The 17782-nt window shown below is 32.6% G+C and overlaps 1 protein-coding gene across 8 annotated transcripts in view; it reads right to left on the bottom strand.

The window, feature by feature from the left end:
• The window catches only part of CEP290 (centrosomal protein 290), a 97794-nt gene that overhangs the window by 34589 nt on the left and 45423 nt on the right, over positions 1–17782 (bottom strand). For all 8 annotated transcript variants that reach the window (XM_032644616.1, XM_032644619.1, XM_032644617.1 and 5 more), the window contains 10 exons: positions 16002–16175; positions 11783–11894; positions 7921–8126; positions 6832–6983; positions 5130–5241; positions 4062–4517; positions 3095–3259; positions 2023–2130; positions 1669–1803; positions 191–457 (listed from right to left, as the gene is read on the bottom strand). In XM_032644616.1, the coding sequence (XP_032500507.1) occupies positions 191–457; positions 1669–1803; positions 2023–2130; positions 3095–3259; positions 4062–4517; positions 5130–5241; positions 6832–6983; positions 7921–8126; positions 11783–11894; positions 16002–16175 (1887 nt within the window). The remainder of the gene's footprint in view (positions 1–190; positions 458–1668; positions 1804–2022; positions 2131–3094; positions 3260–4061; positions 4518–5129; positions 5242–6831; positions 6984–7920; positions 8127–11782; positions 11895–16001; positions 16176–17782) is intronic.

The raw sequence follows: 17782 nt of genomic DNA, 5'->3' as shown, positions 1-17782 counted from the left end.
TAGTCGGTCCATAACACAACTGCCAGTTTTACTGACAGATCTGTAATCCAATCACGTGAAAGTAACAATACCTGAATAGAATCATTTGAAAACAAGAAATGAAATACCACTTCAGGGCAGAACAGTATTTGGCATTTGTCTAAAAAACATCATAATAAATAAAAGAGCATAACATAATATAATAAAATACCTCTCTGGCTTTTTCTAGAAGATGTTGATACTTCTTTAACACTTCTTCCTTTTGATTTAACCTTGCTTGCATGTTTGCAATGGTCTGATGAGCAAGTTTCAATGTGTGATGAGATTTTGGTTCCACCTCTTTTCTTCCTAGCTCAGCTATAAGCTTTTCTCGTTCTGCAGTGGCAGGCAATCGAAGCCTCAGTTCATTAATTACTTTGTCTCTTGACAAAATATTTTCCTCTGCTAACCGTAAAGCAGATTCTTTTTTTTTTAGCTTCTGCAATGATCAAATCATAAAAAAATACATTTTTCTTTTAAAAATGCTTCATCTGAATTTTAGTCAGATTAGCTATAAGCAAGGAAAGGAGTTTCATTTTATTTTTCACATCATACTTATAATAGCCAAATGATACTTAATAAGGTTAATCGACTATTTCTATGTGACAGCAGTTATCTACATGTATATTTTACTTATTTGTAGATTATCACATGTGTTAGAAATTTCACTGTTATGATGAAAATGAAATTTACTTACAGTACTTTATTTAGGTCTTATAGATTTAGAACTAGAAATGTGTGGTGGTGATAGATTTAGAAAGAAAATGTAATAAACCATTCCTTTTATTTTGGTCCACTGACTATTAAAGCACTAGAAGAGTAACCTATAAAGTCAACAAAGTATAAAAATTGGAATTTTAGTGGCCTGAGTCAATGGGTCACTATTATAAAATCTGCAGCTTATCAAAACAAAACAGAAGAAAGTGTGTTCTCCTCAACAGAATTAAGGCAGATATTTAAAATCTAGTACACTCAGCGGCAATACACATAAACAACAAATTTACAATTACAGAAGACAATCTAAGTTTCCTCAGTTGGTTTAGAAGTGCACAATTTAAAAAATTATTTTAAATGTATTTACAGTTAATATGATTTTCATTTTAGTTGACATCTAAACATACTCAGTTTATAGTATTTTCTGTAGAATTTAATAAAGAAGACAGATCTAATCATCTATTAACCAAATTTAAGACTTAGATTAAACTAAGAAATAATTTCTAATTTACATTCAAATCCTTTAACTATCTACAAAAAGGAATAAACTGAAAATTGATTCAGAGTATAAAACATGCACTTCAAAATAAAACATAAAAATAAACAAGGATGAAAACAGTTCTTCATCATAGAGAGGAAAGAAATACATTGCTCATAAAGCTACCGTCAAATGCTCTTTTTGTTTCCTTTCACGCTAGCAACTGAAGAACATGCCCAAAAGTGGCAAATAATGATTAAAAGGAGAGTAATTTCAAATTAGCCATATCTGCTGTTCTTTATCAGCTACTAGAAACATTATAGGAGAATAAAAAAGGAGAACAGAATAAGCAACAGATTCATCATTTTACACTTCATCCTCATTTAAAAATATTACTTAGAAAATGCCACAAGCATACCTAATAATGCACTAATCAAAATGCAAATTCTTCTAATTACCTCTTCTAGTGATTTGCACGTTGCCTGTGTTTCTAGGATTATTCGAATATTCTCCTTAATTTTTCTTAGAGCAATCTCAAGTTGATTTGGAAGGGGCAAACTAGGGTCTGGCATTGATCCTGTAGCCTCTTCAAACTATTGAGAAATAGAATTTTTTTAAAAAAGCAGTTGCAGCATTGAGAAGAACAATATTAATTTTTACAACTGTATGACATGACATGGTTAAACTCCACTTACAGTTGAAACATAAAAAGATACCATCAATTAAAATTCCATCCGACCTCAGAAAATATTTCTATTTGTTAACATTATAGGCCGTGCTACAGAGTAGCAAACAAGACTAATCATTCATACCTTTTGTGCTGCACTTAGTATTTCATTTTGCTGACGGTCAAAAACATCTAGTTGACGTTCTAGCTCAACTTCTCTCTGATCCCAGGCCATTTGTCTTTCTTCGTGAAACTGAAAAAGACAGTTTGGGTCAGACACACACAGAGATACTCACCAGGAATTTTTACACACATTATTCTTATTTAATCCTCACAACAACCCTTTGAGGTCACTATTATTTTCATTTTATGGAAAAAGGAAGTAAATTCAGAGATGAAGTGATTTGCCTAAGATCACAGAGACAGGCAGATATGGAGTCAGGATTTCAATCCATCCATATACCCATCCATCCATTCATCCAAAACATGTTTAATGACACATTCTGTGTGGCAAGCACTATTCAAGACAATGAGAACACAGCAGTGAACAAAACCAAGTACCTTTCACTACAGAACTTATACACTACTGAGGGGGAGATAGTCAATAAACAAGTAAGTATGTAATATGTCAGAGCGTGATGAGTGCTATGGAGTAAAATGAAACTAGGTAATCCCTATTCAGGGAATCCTGATGATAAGATTTACTGTTGTAGACCAAGTGGCTAGTGAAGGCCTCACTGATAAGGTAAGACATTTGAGCTAAGACCAGAAGGCAATGAAAGCATTATCAATACTGTTATCTGGGGTAAGAACAATCTAAGCAGAAGGAACAACAGCATTTCTGAAGCAAGCAAGCATGTGCTTAGTGAATATCATCTGCCTCCAAAGCCTTTGTGCTTTATTCTACACCAAGCTGCCTTCTCCTATTCCATCAGTGAGAGCCAGTAGAAACTTGTAACCATGAAAAGTCAAATAACTAATATTGAAATAAAAATTAACTTACCAAATAAGTTTGCTTATGAATTATTCCTTTTAAGACTATTAATGCAACTAAATAAATATGTATTTTTAGAATAGTTTAAAAAATAAGGAACAGAATATTTTATAACAATAATAATGGGAGCTACACTCAATTAGGAAAATAATGTAGTCACCCATGCAATGTTGTTATGTTAAAAATCTTAGCAACAAATACGAAAGTAAATATAAAATGAAACCTTATTCTGCTGCACAATATCTTCCTCCAGACTACTGATTGTATGCTCATATTCAGAAATTATATTATTCAAATATTTTATTTCTTCTTTATCTTTGACTAATTCTCGACTGAGTTTAAGCTCTTGAAGACGGAGTTCTTCTATCTTCGTATGCCAAATGATTACCTGGAGATTTACAAATTATACATACAAATGTAAATACTATATAAACAAATATTTCTCCACTGATCTTAATGATTTTAATTCAAATTAATGGACATTCTATAACAAAATAAGATATAAAATTATCCTTGGTTGTTCCACAAGGAAAAGTTTATTTAGAATTTCCAGACTTTTCTAATATGTGGGATCTTAACATAAAACATTTTTCAAATGATGTTGGAATGGATATCACTAACATTCACTTTCATTTATTCATTTACTTTCACATATTTACTGTGTCCTTAGTGTATGTATGTAATTGCAACATTCATTTTACTTTCGTAAATAAAAATCCTAAATGTTTCTAGCCTAGAGAATAAAATTTAATTTCAAAATAATTATTTTTCGTTTAATTCCTTCCAAATGAGGGCAAAAACAAATTTATATTAAAAAATAAATGTGGGCCTACTACTTGTAAATAATTTTAAACATAATAATTATGAAGAGTAGAATTCAACTAACCACTATAATGTTTAAGAATAATTATAATTAGTATTTAATTAATATATAAACTTTCCTAGAGTGTTTAAAATTCTTTGATATTATACTATCTAAGCATTTCTATTGAAACCATGGCTTAGAGGAGTCTCATTTTATTTATAAAAAGATATCCAAATAGCCCAAACTCCTAATTTATAAAACCTGAATTAATAAATTATACATGGAATTTTGTTCATATATTAAGCATTATTCACATAGGCACATATTAACTCTAAGTTATTACATAACTCTTTTGAAAATACTGAACTTAAAATCAATGTTTTACCTTTTGGGCTCCCCTGGCATCCTTTAAAGTGCTTATTAACTCTTCCAGCCCCTTTAACTTTAATTCCATCTCCAGTGTTCTGTTCTTCATATTTCTATGTTCTTGTTGAGAATTTTTCATTTCTTGCATTATCTTCAGTTTGTCGTTTTGTAACTGAATCATTGTTTTAGAGAACGTTTCCTGCTGCGCCAAGGGTAAAGCTCCACTAAATTGCCGTCGTAGAGACTGAATTGTTTGGCGCAGATGTGTTGCTCTGTTTCTCCCCTCCAAACGGGCAGAATAGAGAGCTTGTTCTTTTTCATCAAGTTTCTGCTCTAAGCGCAAATTATGGGCCTCCATCTTCTGCAGCTTAGACGTAACCGACTCCAACTTACCAAGAGCGGTAGCCTCACTAACTTGAAGAGAGACAACGTGTTGGTGCAGCTTGGCAATTAGTGCCTTTTCATCAGACTGTGCCTAATATAAAAAATATATGTTTGTAGGAAGTTTCAAGTTTTCCCAATGAAACTTATCATGGTTTTAAAATCACAATTTACTAAATAAAATTTAAAACAGGGTGCTACATGAGATCCTACAAAAATCTAACCTTGTTTTAATTGCAAAAGTGTAGAAACCTAGAATCAAACTTATTTAAAATCTAAATCTGGCATCTAACAGTTGGAATATTACTGTTTTTTTGAAAACTTCCATAAATTAATAACAGTACTGATAATAATACTAATGCAGACAATGTGGGGTTTTTTAATCCTAAAAAAACTTATAATGTGAGAATATGTGAAAAACTATATATAAATACAAGAGAAAATATTGTTATGAAAGACATGTTTCTCCTCACTGTCTGGACTTTGATCAGCAGCCAGCACAATGCATCTGTAAGCATTTAAATGCTTTTCTGTGTTATGAATGGCATTTCAAATTAACGAGTTTTTCTAATCAACTTACAACTAACAAAAATAGGAGCCTCTATCTGATATATCCTCTGATTAAAACTACAAAATCATCCCAATATCTAATGTAAATTTAGGAAAAAGAAAAGAATCTATATAGAAGAGTTAATACTGCACATACCTGATAGTCTAACAGCTGCATTCTGATGGACTCTACTTCCTTTTCCCTGGACTGTTGTTGTGCATTCAAAATTTCAACTTGCCTTTTGGCAATGTCAGAAATCTCTTTTAGTCTAGGAAGTGATAAGATACTTCAGATACAACTGGGTACATTTTCTAAGTAAATAAATATTAAAATTTCAAATTTCTAGACCCTTGGAAAAGCCATTAGTTTGCAGCATCTCTTCTTTGTATGAAATACTAAAGTTTCCTGAACTGTTTCATGAAACATAATTCCGTGAGGAGTTAACAAATGTTCTGTAAAAAATACTCCATTCCCAACATTCCTCTCCCTTGAAGACTCATATACATATCATATCAAATGCTCTGAGAAGTTCTAGAGTAAAAAATTATTTCAACCTGTACATTTTTTGCATTTTCCAAATGTATATGGTCAAAGAACTCCTCTCTCACACTTTTTTTCATGAGATGCTTATTATCATGGTTTGGTATAGACGGAATAAGGTATTAAGTAGGCTTACTTGATAAACTGTACAGTTAAGAATACAGAAATTTAAAATTGCCAGGTTCCCTAGATCAATTAATGTATGTTTTGATTCGCTTTAATTTGCTAGTTACCAGAAATGTGAAAAAGAGATTACACAATTACTACAATTGCAAAAAAAGGGTGGAGCTTGATGGTCAGTTATTAAATTTCCTATATGACTATTTTGATAAGATTAAACAGGTAAAATAAAATGCATTTTACTTTGGGCTGGAATAACTTTAGTTCAGCGTAACAGATAAGTCAGGTTTCCTCATATTGATTAGAAGCTCTTACCGCCAATTATGTAAGTTTTCACCAATTAAAATATAACAAAATGAGTAATTATAAATTAGTTTACTTCAAAAGATGAAGTACATGAGGTGAAAGGAAGAATAAAAAATGGGGTCATTCATAGTGAAAAGGGCTGGGAACAACTGATATTCCCAAAAGGACTATCAAGACTCTAAAACAGTGGCTATAACTTTATGGGTAAGCCATAAACCCTTTTTACTAATTATCTGTGCTAGACAGATCAACTCAGGGATCCTCATACTTTTCTAATGAAGTAACACATAATTACAAAAGAGTGATTAGACAGAATCTACCTGGTATACACAGTATTTCCTCCTTACATATATTGACACTTTGAATTCTAAGAGAATAAACTGTTTCCTTATGTAAAATGAAAACAACACTGTTATCAGGGTTATTAAGTGTAATTAGATGAGTCAGTATATGTTTATGTTTAATAGATGTAAACTGAATCAAAATCTGTATTTTATTTCTATTTTTACAGCAACCTTATAAGTATTATTACTCCCTTAATAAATTAAGTTTAAACAAATTAAATGGCCACAACCCTTCCCTCCAAAAAAATATTAGTATGTGGAAAAACTAGATCTCAGAGAGTCTTGATTTCAAGTTCAGTGTTTCCTGTAATACTATTCCTGGGCTCTGAAAAATGTAAATCTTGAGAAGTTATTTCCTCTTCAATATTATTACTTATGCTAGTTAAAAATCAATCTTGTTAATATTGTTTAACCCTGTTCTAATAAAAAGAAACCAGTAACAATTGCCACTACGGATACTACCCCTTTACCACTGTAATTAGAGTTCATAAACACAAATTAGAGTAGACACAGCTAATCAAATGACTAAAAACTCCACATGAACTTACTTTGATACTTCAACTTTTAGTTCCATTTCACTCTTCTCTAATTCTAGAATATGTTGCCTATCAGCGTCACTTACTGTCTTGCTCACACTATCAGCTAATTCATCTCTTAACATCTGTTCCACTTTCTGCGCTTCCAAATTGATTTTGGTAAGCTGAGAAAAAGTAACAAAAACCGTTCAGAAACGTTAGTTTTTGGCGACATTTTCCTTTTATTATACCTTTCAGCACACTGCAGTCCTCTTTACTTTGCATTAGTCCAGATACTGCATTGGGTGTGAAGTATTAAGAATAGATTGATGAAGATAAGGGGAGAAAAAGCCAGGAACAAATTATGAAAACTCTAGTTGTATGTCAACCCACCCGAAGTCATTTATATTAATCAACTCACAATCTAATAAGATATGAATCTCTGATATTCTTAATTTACTTGAAATGCCATATGCTCATTATATTTTACTTCAACTATATCATCTATAAATAAATCTAAATAGTTAATAAAATCTTATTAATATATAATGACATTTAAAATAAACAAAATAACATGAATGATTTGAGAAATACACATCCTCAAGGTAAAGGAATATTATGAGTGCTACTTCATCATAAATTATTGAATATTTGCAAACTATATTATTACCAGCCAATTTAGTAATTTTGACCATATCAAAAGTCTAAAACTTCCTATTAGAATGAAGTCCCTGAAAGGAGAGATTACTGTCTATTTTATTTCATGCTATAACTCCAGTTCCCATACAGCATCTGGCATGTACTAGGCACTCAGAAATAATAACTGTTAAATGAAGGGATGGTAGTGGAAGGCAATTCCATTATTAAGCAAATAACATCTTTTTGCACATTAAATCTAATAATGTAATGCTGGTGAGAAATAAAAACTCAATCACAAAAATACCTGCTTTCTTTTTAAACATTTCAGATTTAAAAATATATTATTTACCCATTACATGAAACACAAGCACTATATTAATATGCTACTTCTGAGTTACAAACAAACCTCTTCCAATAATACAATGGCTACCACGACTAATTTTTTTACTCTCTAACTGCATGAAAAAAATTATAATATCAAACCTCAGCAAATTTGGTTTCCAATTCAAAATTACGTTCCTCCACTTGCTTCAATGAAGTCTTCACATGTTCATACATTTTTTGAGAATGTTCAGCCCGCTGCCTTTCATTTAATTCCTTCATCTCCAGCATAGTGATTTTTTTTGAAATAGAAACAATCTCACTATTGGTTATTGATTTCTTTGCCTTATCCATGTTAGATTCATTTCCTAAATGCAACAATACTTTGGTAAATCTCACACTGTTCTTATCTAAAGCTTATCCCAGATATTTTAGACATTGTATGTAAGGAGGCAATATTGTTCTGCAGAAAACACATGAGCCTTTTGAATTATGACAGACCTGGACTCTAGAGTCTCAGCTCTGTTACTTCTTATCCGTATGCTGCCTATCCTAATCTCTCTGGGATTTACATGTTTCGTCAATCAAATGATAACACAAATTATTCTTCATAGGATTACAGGCATACCTTGTTTCATTGTGCTTTGCTTTATGGAGCTTCGCAAATACTGCATTTTTTTGGTTTTGTTTGTTTTTAAATTGAAGGTCTGTGGCAAACAACCCTGAGTCGAGCAAGTCTGTCGGTGCCATGTTTCCAACAGCATTTGCTCACTTCATGTCTCTGTGTCACACTGGTAATCCTCACAATATTTCAAACTTTTTTATTATATTTGTTATGGTATCTATGATCAGCATTTTTTAGCAATAAAGTATTTCAAAATTAAGGTATGTACATTTTTTTTTAGACATAATACTGTTGCACACTAATAGACTATAGTATAGTGTAAACATAGCTTTTATAGGTACTGGGAGACCAAAAAATTCCTGTGACTCATTTATTGCAATATTTGTTTTGTTGTGCCAATCTGGAGCCAAACGTGCAATATGTCCAAGGTATGCCTGAACTGAAATAACAATGTAAAAGATGTAGTGTAGGAGGTGTCACATGCAGACAGTCAAAAAAGGGCAAATAAATATATTTTTTTAACTGAAAGGAGATAAACTGTATTAAGAGGCAATACAGTGAAGCAACACGACTTTGTGAATACAAGTGCAATGACTCAGAGTAAAAAAGTAAAATCTGAAGCCATGTGATTTAGGGATTTCGCCAAGTATCTTCTTTAACCCTGACTTTTTTCTGGCCTTTGTATACATCTAATATCAAATATTTTACTTTAAATTATTTTATCAGTTATTATACCCTTATCTCATGTATGCAGTTGTATAGCTTATCTTTGGACACAGAAATTTGTGGTTAAATGAAAAGAGAACGAAAGCCCCCTCATTGACCATGAAAAGGCATCATGTAGGATTATCATAAGTTAGTCACCTTTTAAGAAGAGAAAACTAATACTTTTGCTTTGCATAACACACATGCTCCAGGAAAAAAAATTTGGTAGTTTTATTTTTTTTAGAGAGTCAATTAACCATATGTTCAGGGAAGCCAATTATTTTAAGGAACTAATAAGAAGTGATTTACTCTGTAAACAGTCGTAACACCGATAATGCCACCTCCTATCTTTCTAGCTTCACAAGCTTGAGTTTTATAACTGAGTTTGCTCAAAGATATATGTATTTTTGAAACTAAACTGTTTTGGTGTCTGTCTCAGCTTTAAGAAGTGCTTCATTTTGTTCTGTATGTGTCTTTAAATAGTATATGATTTTAGAATAGCTGCTGCAAGCAGTGATCAAATAGCTAACAGTAATGTTACTGAAAGAAGCTAAAAGTGTTAGGAAACCATTATGGTACAGAGATTCATTCAGGCAACCCTAAGCACCATGAAGAAAAGAAAAAAAAATTGCAGTAAATACAGATATACTAGGAACATAAAAACTCTTCTCCACTCTCTTTAGTGCTAAACTTTGATAATGAAAAGAGGCACATCACAGGGGCTGCAATAGACACTAGTCTACTCTATATTCTTGTGTTCGGAGTGTCCTAGAGAGAGGGTAACAGTCCAACACCAATCAATTCCTGCATGGAAAAAGCTAAAAAAGTGACACTTTTAAACAAAGATATAAGGGCACCAGGAAATAAAAGCTTTTAAACTTCAGTGATGTATTGTGGAGTTCCAGAATTTGGAGCGAAGCTTCTCATGTCTCTGTTCAGAATTGAGGGGTTGACATTCGAACCTCGGCTTTGGAAGACAGGCAATGGTGAGGTCATTCAAAGGTAAGGGAACACCTTAAACAAAGGTATTTAAACCACCTCAGAGCTGCCTCTCCACAGGACCTTGCTGGAGGCTGTACTTCTTCTCTGGCTTGTCACAGAGCACTACAGGATGCATTCAGTGTGCTTTTCTGGCAGCCCAGTTAACCTTTATTTTTCCTCTATAAGATTTGGACCCTGGAGCCAAACCAGGGAGCTAGCAAGAATAAGGCATGCTTTTAAAATTACAGCCATGTGCAGCTGTACAACAACAGTACTACCACTAGCAGCTGTGTTAAAGTATTTATAGAGAGAAAATTTCAGAACTAAGCTGAGTAATGTAGTGGATAAATATTTGTGAAAAAATTTATTTTTTACTTATTTTTTCTGAGAGGGATTGAAACTGTAAGCCTCATCTGATGGAAGATATGAATAATTCACCTATGTATGTTTGAGGTTGACAGACTTGTAAAATCTTTAAAAAAAATAAAGCTAGACTTTATATTAAAAAAAAAAACTTCAGTGCTATAAAGCCATGTATTGGAGAGATTAAGGTATTTGAAAATTAAGGAATTTCTATAGGGAATTCAGCACTTATTAAAGAAACACAGGATAGAATGAACAAAGAGCTTACTAAAACTGTATATAATATCCTTTTCTATATCTTAGTTAAAATGGTATCTTCTTTTGTGTAAGAGCTACATGGAAGTCAATTCACTGTTAATCTTTTAATGAATTAAAAAGTACATTTCTAAGAGTAGCTTATTTTAGACTTCCCAGTGTTAAGCCTCTCTAAGCTACATGTCTCAGTTACCAATTTAATAGTAACAGAAACTTTGAATAGCATTAGCACTCTAAGGTCTAGAAAACAAATTAAAACATTTTATCCAAAGGGGCAAATTTATTTGAAAATTATAAAGCATAATGCTAGTGAGATAAAATTATTTAAATGTTGTGAACTAGGATAACCATTTGAAAAACTAACATGGAAAATCCTAGCAGAAGCCACAAAGATTTTAATACCCTTTAAGACAATATCTCTGTTAGATGTAAATGAAGATGTTCACTGCAGCACTATAAGCAATAGCAAAAACTGGAAAAGCTAGTGATTTAATCACCCAAACACAGTAACTTACTGCATGAATATTTTTAAGTATGATGAATAAAAAATGAAATATTTTGATATCTACTAAATATAGCATATAATGTTTATTATAATTTAAAGTATATAAAATATATAAGCATGTATAAGGTCATACAAAAAAATGATACAGTAGTGGAACTATGAGCAATATAAATTCTTCTCAAATTTTCTGATGTTCTAGGTGATCTTTTAATTTAAAAATATAAAATGATATATTCCTAATATAACTTTATACAGTGAAAAAACTCATAATACTATCATTAAAATACAGGTATTTCAAAATTATCATCAGTCTTAATTGTTAAATGGTTCAGTATAGCTAATGCTCAGTCATACATTTTTAACATATATGATTTCATTAGAAACAAATCCAATTTAATAACTAAAAACCTAACTTTGGTAAAGGTTAGTACAAGATATTATTCATCAACTGCCTGTTAAATTAAACTGTTAGGCAGAGAGTGAATTTTTATCAAAATACTTCCGTTTTATCTGGTATAGATAGGCACTTTAAATGAAAAATATTCACTATCAGACCTTAATCATTTTATATTATGAGTCATAATACTTACCTAATTTAGTTTCTTGTTCCCAGGCTTGTTCAATAGTGTGAAGTTTTTCCTTGGTAATCTCCAGTTCCTTACTTACAGACTCCATTTGTTCTTTTAGGGATGCATTTTCACACTGAATAAAATAGAAACATCACTGAGCAACTACATTGTAATTCAGATTAATACCACAGATGTGACACTGTCTGAACTTTATATAATAATCTCCTAAAGCTCACAATCTAGTTTTTTTTTAACGAATGTAGAAGTTCCTCTGCATGTAATACAGATAGACATACACATAACATATATGTTGTATACACACACATATATTATTTTAAAATAATCATCAAAACCTTGTATATCCGATATGTGGCCCTAAACTCCTGAGTATTAGCTTCTGCCATGTTCACTTTGGCCAACGTGGAACACTGAAGAGTCTCACAATCTTCATAAACCAGTGCTTACTTCCCTCATTCATACCAAGGGTTACTAAGCATCCATAGCATGCCATCGGTGACAGGTACTGTATGTTCATGATGAAAAGAAACAGACAAACTTCTGGCCTTCATAGGCCTCACCATTTGGTGTCTGTGGATATATGTGTGGTAGGAGTTGGGGAGAGTGTGGAATGCAGCAGAATGTGAACAGATAATCAAAGAAAAAAATTCACTAAACAGGTCAAGATCTAGAAAGAAACAGAGTACAAAACCAAAGAATAATAAAAAGTAGCATATCCAGATAGAGTGCTTAAAGAAAGTATTAACCACTGAAGAGGTAGTATTTAAGCTGAAACTGATGGTAAGAGAAGGAGCCAATCTTGACAAGAAACCAGCCATGGAAAGAACTGATATACTACTGGTAAACCCAGATGCTCCAAAGCAGGAAAGAGTCTGGAGTATTAGAGGACTTGAACACAGTGAGCAACAATCAGAGTGAAGAGGAATAAAAAAAAAAAGTTGGAGAGATAATAGGGGGCCATACCAGGCAAGGCATGGTATGTCAAGACAAGTAACTGGAATTTAACTTAATGTATAACAGGAAATCATTTAAAGATTTAAAGGAAGAACTTTTAACAAATCATTCTGAATAAAATGTGGAGAATCAATAAAGGGGTAAATAGAGAAATGAGAAATTAGTCAGGAAGATACTGTAAAGTCCAGATGAGAGATGACACTGGTTTAGATTACAGTTATAGCAGGGAAGATGGAGAAAAGAGGACACATAAGAATTAATTACATTTGGGTGGAAAATGATAAAGGAAAGGAATGACTAGAGAATAATTCTAAGATATCTGCCTTAACTAAATGAGTAGATAATAGTGGCATACACTGAAACAGAAACAACTATGACAGAAATAGATAGACATCAGGAATTAAATTTGGACACGTTAAATTAGAGATCCCCTTGAAACATGAGTTGTTAAGTAGGTAATTCCATACAGAAGAACAGAGTTCTGAGAAGTCAGGCTGGAAACATAAAATGTAGGAGTTGGCACATAAGTATAATATTTTAAGCTAATTTATTCTTCATTTTAACAAATAGAATGTCTACTACGTGCCAGGTATTCTAAGCACTGGACTGCAATGGTAAACAAATTCCATCCTAAAACTTGTATTTTAATGGAGCAATTTGAAAATAAGCCAATATACAACATACTGTCAGGTAATAACCATTATGAAGAAAAATAAAACAGGGTAATGAAATTTTTTTTTAATAAATTTATTTATTTATTTTTGGCTAGGTTGGATCCTCGTTGCTGCATACAGGTTTTCTCTAGTTGCGATGAGCGGAGGCTACTCTTCGTTGCGGTCCACGGGCTTACTCATTGTGGTGACTTCTCTTGTTGCAGAGCACCGGCTCTAGGCGCACGGGCTTCAATAGTTGTGGCGCACGGGCTTAGCTGCTCCACAGCACGTGGGATCTTCCCGGACCAGAGCTCGAACCCGTGTCCCCTGCATTAGCAGGTGGATTCTTAACCACTGCGCCACCAGGGAAGTCCCAAGATTGTTTTTTTTTAAAGGGCGATGTTATAATGAAAAGGAAGATAAGGGAATAAAACATGACTCTCTGGTAACACGCACAATTACAGCTCAGTTCCTAGGTACTGTAAATTCGTAGGAGAAAAACAAAAAAGGGCTTAAGGTGTTTTAAATATCTTGCTACCCTTTTTGCTTCTCTTACTTCCAGACTCTTTCAAAGGATAACTGTGGCCTTGCTCCATATCCCATTTCCATACTCCTGCCCTGGTACTGCACCCTCATTTATTACCACTCTTACCTCTAATATTCAATCATTCTCTCCCTTTTAGCTCTAAATTTTCTTTTTCCTCTCCTCTCAAACTTCATTGGTCTCCTTATCAAAAAAAAATTTTTTGAAAAAACACAGCAAGTCCTCTTCTTAATTTTACCTTAGTCCATATCTATTTCTCTTGTCTGCTATTATCAAAATTTCCATGTTTTTAATTGCCTTATCACCCATTCGGTTTTTTTATTTCTTTACCACCCACTCTGTTTTTCATCTTTTAAAATTTGATTTTCATCACCTTTATTCAATCCCTGAAGTTAACATCTATTAGCTCTAACTCTGTGCCAAACAGCAGGTACCAAACCCACAAAAATGAACTAAGTAGAGTTTCTGATATCAAGAGGCTTATATTCCTGTAGGAGAGGCACACATATAAACACATATAATATGATGTGATATAAATAGCAGAACTAGGTACAAAATATAGAAATAACAGAGAGGGTGAGTTTTTTCTATAAAGAAGGATGCTACAGGAAAAGAGGTAGTGTCTGAAAAAAGTTTTGAAACATGAATAGAAATTCACTGAGCAGAAAAACTGGGAGAGGAGGAAGGGCTTTCTAACCAAAGAAAACTGCATGTACAGAAGAACATACGAAACACTGTGGTGGAGAAAACTGGTAGTTCACTTTCTAAAACATTAATTGTGAAACTCCTTAGAATGTCACAGTAGATGACATGAGTTACGTGCGGGCTAATCACAAAAGTCACTTATTTTTTAAGTGACTGGCAACTTTTGAGAGGTTTTAAGCAAGGGAAGGACATGGTCAGATGCAGGTTTAGAATGATCACTTTGGTGGCAGCAAGGAGGATACAACACTGGAGGTAATGGTATGGGTAATGGTTACCACAGTGAAGATAATAAAGAATAAAACTAAGACATTGCCAACAGAGAGGGACATATGTTCAGAATTATAACTGAGATACAGGAAGTAAAGGAGAGAAAAGGATACAATACAGAGACAAAATTTTTTAAGGTTTGAGTAGAGATGAAAAATATTATCTGGGAAAATAAGTTTTAAAAGTTAAAAATTACTCATTAATACGCTACCTGCAGGAGATTTCTTATCTATGATTGTCTAATGCTAGAGAAGAGAAGACAACAGACATGAAAGATGGGAAAAAATAAATTTTTATCACACTTAAATATTTAGAATTTTCCATAAAAATTAACATAATCATCTCTCTTCAAAAGTAATAAAAAGTAAACTGATCATGATTATTTCTAGTTAATATTAATAAATAATGACTCAGATAACTTTGTAGGAGTCATTGAAAGCTATTCAGAATGTTTTCTTGAATATGTCCCCCTAAGCAAGTGAGAACTTTTGAGCCAAAAGAATTATATCTCCTTCCATTCCAATGAGAGGATCATAAAAGAGAATGAACCAAAAGACATAAGCCTTTATTTTTCATAAAGATAAACAAAATCAGGAGCTTGTTTTGCCTGCTGTAAAAGGTACGAAGGTCGAGTGGCTACAAGACAATTACAAAGGGTCTGGGCCACATTCATAGACTCCTTTAATTAAACTAATGATACTCCATCCTATTCTTCTCTCTCTACAGTAAGAAAGGATAGGGATTTGCAGAACTCATCCAAGGTCCAGGAAGAACCATGGATATCTCATCTACTCTCTGCTACATCCACCCCAAAGAGCCATGGACCATGAGGGAATAATTTACACTGGGATCAGGGCAAGAGAAAGGAATGGGTACTTAATAATGCTTCCTCTTCTGACTACATTATCCTATCTGTTCCATGTTCTTTTTTCTTTTTTAAGTACCTGATGGAAAGAGATTTCATTCAGCTAAATCACACAAGTGGGCTAAGGAAGATAACCTGGAAGAAGTCATCCAGAAGTCATTTTGCACCTATAGATAAGATATCACCAAAGAAGAATGGCTAAAATCACAAGGTTTAAGGATCACACATACTTACCTCTAGGTGTTCCAAGTTATTTGTTCTTTGAACAAGCATATTATCTTTTTGCAAGATGTCTCTGTACTTAGCAGTCAGTTCATTGTATTGTTTATTGGCCAATGCTAGTTCAGACAGAGAGACACTATTATCTATAACTTTTTGGAGTGCTGCAATCTTGAAAACAGCCATTTCCTATGTAAATAAAGATATACTGGATTAAGGTGGTGTATTTTTTTCTGGTAAAGGCACTAGCCACTTATGAGGATAAGATAATACAGCTGAAAGCAAAACAGATTTTAGAATAATTTAAAAAATTAGATTTCTCAAGTAAGAATTGCATATATTGCATATATTATAATATATTACAATAACTATTAAATACTTTCATACAAGAAATAATATTTGGAAATTTTAAATCATAATAAAAATAAAGTGAATCTTTTTATAACTCCTGTCATAGTTAAATGAAATTCAGTTAATTTGAGAAATGCGTAATATACAGCAGCAAAAAAACATATCACTTAGAATATATCTTTGGATGGCTTTTCTAAATTTCATAAGATTAAAAAAAAACTTGTCTTTTAAATGGCAAAATTTGCATCATCACAGGTAACATTTCCAACTTTGCTATTTCTGCTTATTTATAATTAATAACAAACTAGCTTTATAATAAAAGAAAATTTTTTGTTCACAGGAAAGAAACATTATTTAGGGAAAAAAAACTTCTCTGCATCAGAGCTATCTGTAACAAATAATATCAAAGGCTTTAAATTACTTGGTTCATCTTCAACTCTTTAGCTACAGAGCTATAAGAGTCACTATTCAAAGACACTGTATTAACACCAAAAAGAAATGACTGAACATAAAACCAAATTTATGAAGTGAGGAAGATAAAGAATTTATGAGTTCCCTGGAGAACTCATAAATTGGTTAGGACTCAGTGCTTTCACTGTGGTGGCCTGGGTTCAATCCCCGGTTGGGGAACTACGATCCCGCAAACTGTGCGGCTTGGCCAAAAAATTTTTTAAATAAAAAAATTTAAAAAAAATAAAAAGAACTTATGGTTATAATTCATTCTGAAGTAGAGTAATGAGGGGAAAATATTTGTAATAGTGCTTCAGATCTCAATTTGAAAACTTCTCTATATAAATAAATACACCCTAGTCTACCTTACCCTTGGGATTCAGTTTCACTTTTGCTTTGTGGTGAGGGAAATCATGTTTCCCATCCTTAAAAATATCCCTCTTTTTGGCTTTCCAATTGTTGCAAAAACAAACAAAAAATCCAGGTTGAACAATCAGGTTGAAGAGGAAGAAGATTCTAGTTCTTTCTTCCCTTCTATCTCAAACACTAGCTATATTTGTAATACTCTAAGAAAAGTACATTCTACAAAATCTAACACAAAATAAAAACAAGAACATTTCATATTGAAAATAGGTTTATTAGCATGACAATTTCACCCATTACTATATTTAAAAGGGGGTGGCAAGGAACTCAAGTTCATTTTAATTTTACTTTGAATTCTTCTATTTACATGCTCCTATGTAAATTTAGACACGTCAAATGAACATACACATGCTTAAATAAGGTCTGATCAGATGTAAAGCAAGGTGCAGAAGAGTTGCATGGCATGCAACTTTTTGTGTCTTTGTTAATAACTTGCAAAAGGAAACATTAGAAGGATTATCAGTTACCTAAAGGGGGTGGAAGGATGAAGTAGAATGAAGTGAAAGGTATAAGGACAGACATAAGATTTCTCTGCTGACATCTTTTGTACATGTAAATGTTTTATATATTCA

This window comes from Phocoena sinus, chromosome 10 (genome assembly GCF_008692025.1).
Source record: "Phocoena sinus isolate mPhoSin1 chromosome 10, mPhoSin1.pri, whole genome shotgun sequence".
In the NCBI taxonomy this organism is placed as follows: domain Eukaryota; kingdom Metazoa; phylum Chordata; class Mammalia; order Artiodactyla; family Phocoenidae; genus Phocoena; species Phocoena sinus.
This window is presented reverse-complemented; position numbering and strand designations above follow the sequence as displayed.